This window comes from Glossina fuscipes, unplaced genomic scaffold (assembly GCF_014805625.2).
Source record: "Glossina fuscipes isolate IAEA_lab_2018 unplaced genomic scaffold, Yale_Gfus_2 219, whole genome shotgun sequence".
Lineage (NCBI taxonomy): Eukaryota > Metazoa > Arthropoda > Insecta > Diptera > Glossinidae > Glossina > Glossina fuscipes.
The window spans coordinates 203621-206111 of NW_023998562.1; the positions used below are offsets into that span (position 1 = coordinate 203621).

The window sequence follows — 2491 nt, forward strand, 5'->3', positions numbered from 1 at the left end:
AATTGCGATCATAGTATTGCACGACCAAAGTTTTTTGTTTATAAATTGATAAAAACCGGGGCACGACCAAATCAGTGCAAAAATGTGTGTGCTGTACGTATTTCTTTTTGAAAATCTTTTTCGCTAATGTTTCAGCTTTTTTCATTTATATTCTTGGGTAGCTTTTTCTCTTTTTTCTTGTCCCGAATTATTAAAAACAAACATGTTCATATTTGATTTTCGGGTTGACGAGTGTGATAAAGATGATAACTTTAATGATACTTTCTATCAAAACGATTCTCCAAGTTGGTAATAATAGAGTTGAAAAATTTCATTAAATCCACATTTCTTGCAGCTTGTACCAAGAGGAAACTTCCTCACTTAATTGCCACGAAGCCACAGAAATTTTATCTTCGCAATCTATTCTGGACAATGTCGACGTCTATCGTCTGCAATGTCATACTAAAATATTGAAGAATGTTTGTATATCACATTTAAGCGGCGGTTTTTTATTAGGGGACATAAGGAATGCCTCTAAGTCAGATATTAAGAAAGCCCACGACCAACATTCTAATTTAGTGCCAGGCGTTTATGAAGGTGGTGCAAAGATCTGGGAGTGTACTGATGACATTTTAAATTTTATGGCTGAAAAGTACTCTCTAGATTGGTGGACGCGTAAAAGAGTACTTGACTTGGGCTGCGGTGCTGGTTTACTGGGCATTAACGCCTCCAAACAAGGGCTCGTGTCGATTTTCAAGATTATGTATGTGTAAGGTTACATTTTAAAGGCTATTAATTGAAAATTTCTTTCTACTCATTTATAGAGTAAAGATGTTTTGCAGGAAATTACTATACCTAATCTATTGATCAACATCACCGAGCAAATAGCGTTAGAGCAAGTCTTCGACAATGTGGAATTTTAATTAGGTGATTGGAGCAATTGGACAGAGTTCTGCAAAGGCGCCTATATTTATGATGTTGTTTTAACCACCGAAACTATTTACACTCCCAGAAATCAAGAAAAACTGTTACGTTGCCTAAAAGCTAAATTAAAACTGAACGGCGTCGTTATTTTGGCTGCGAAAACTCACTATTTTGGAGTTGGTGGCGGACTGCATCAATTCGAAGCACGATTAAACGCAGAAAAATGTTTCAACTATCAGATTGTATGGACTTCAGGCGAAGGCGTCAGCAGACAAATTTTACTACTAACGAGAAGAAGGTGAAGAAGAGTAATATGTCTATTCTAGATTAAATTTTGTAGTAATTTTCGCATTGTTCAAATACTTTATATCACAAAAACACATTTTGAAAAGGCTTTATACTATAATATTCTTACGAAAATTGCACATGTGCTGATTTAAGTTATCATAAAAACTAGTCAACTTTTCAAAAAAAGAAAATTTAAAAGGAAGGAAAAACCAAAGATACAGTCACGACGCTTTAGCTATCTTATGCAGCTGATGACTTGCAAAAAGATTAACAGCAATTACCAGAAATTTAGCTAAAGAGGAGCTTAACACAATTATTATGTCACGACGAATTTAGGTAAGGGTCACTAATTTATAAAATATATATATTTAATATTTGCGGGAAGCAAATTGAGTCGAATCAAGAGAGTTAAATTACATTATTCGGACGAGCAAGACAATTGTGAGGAGTAAAGCGTTGTAAATATAAGTTCCTGTAAATAATTTGTAATAGATCTCCTAAGAATTGTAAATAAATTCAATACTATTTCAAAAACAGTAATTCGGCGGTACGAACTCAATTTCGAAAGGAGCTGAACAAATCACGAAAGATATTTTATGTTACAATATAATATACGGAATGTTCGGCGCAAACTAATGTTGACTTTTACATTTTAAGTGACTTGGTTTAACAAACGAAGTTTTTAATTTTGAGATCGCTAAGTATACATCGGCCGCCAAATAACGAGCCGATGGCTGTACGATGTTAGCGTACTTGTTAAAAAGCAAGGTATACGTAGGCGTATTCAATCTCTGATATTATTACCATCAAAAGTATGAATTTCTAATTCCCTCCAAGGGTTGACATAAACATTTTTTGTGATAAAATTCGTAGGTTATGTGGCTTTCTGGATGATGAACAAAATGGAATTTTAGCTGGAAATTTCAGTCCCAAACACTGGTCCACGATCCTTGTAAATACCATCAGAAATAGAGCTTTAAAGCTCTAACAAATGCAAAGTCTACTTTTTACTGCAATTGAAATGATCGTACTGCGAGTAGTGTCCTGAATCTAGCTTTCATCAATTATTCAATTATTGTGTTCCTTAACTGGAAGGGTTTCGATCGGTAAAAGGCAAAATTCTCCCATTTTATTTCTAAGTTACAACAACTCTTTGTAAAAAATAGAAAATTTCATTTCCCGCAAATTCTTAATCGACGACCTAGCTGACGTATGGATGCACCATCCGAGTTGTCATCAATTCGAAGAACTTCTCAGCCTGAGACCAAATCTGCTAGAAGCAGCTTTCCCAGTTTTTCTC

General features: G+C 34.7%; 1 protein-coding gene across 1 annotated transcript; it reads left to right on the forward strand.

Annotated features, from left to right (window-relative positions):
• Positions 1-202: 202 nt before the first annotated feature.
• On the forward strand, positions 203-1242 carry LOC119642130 (histidine protein methyltransferase 1 homolog). Its single transcript, XM_038041121.1, has 3 exons — positions 203-288; positions 335-748; positions 902-1242. Exons 1-3 carry the CDS (start codon positions 203-205, stop codon positions 1203-1205), a joined length of 804 nt encoding a protein of 267 aa, XP_037897049.1. The 3' UTR covers positions 1206-1242.
• Positions 1243-2491: the final 1249 nt, after the last annotated feature.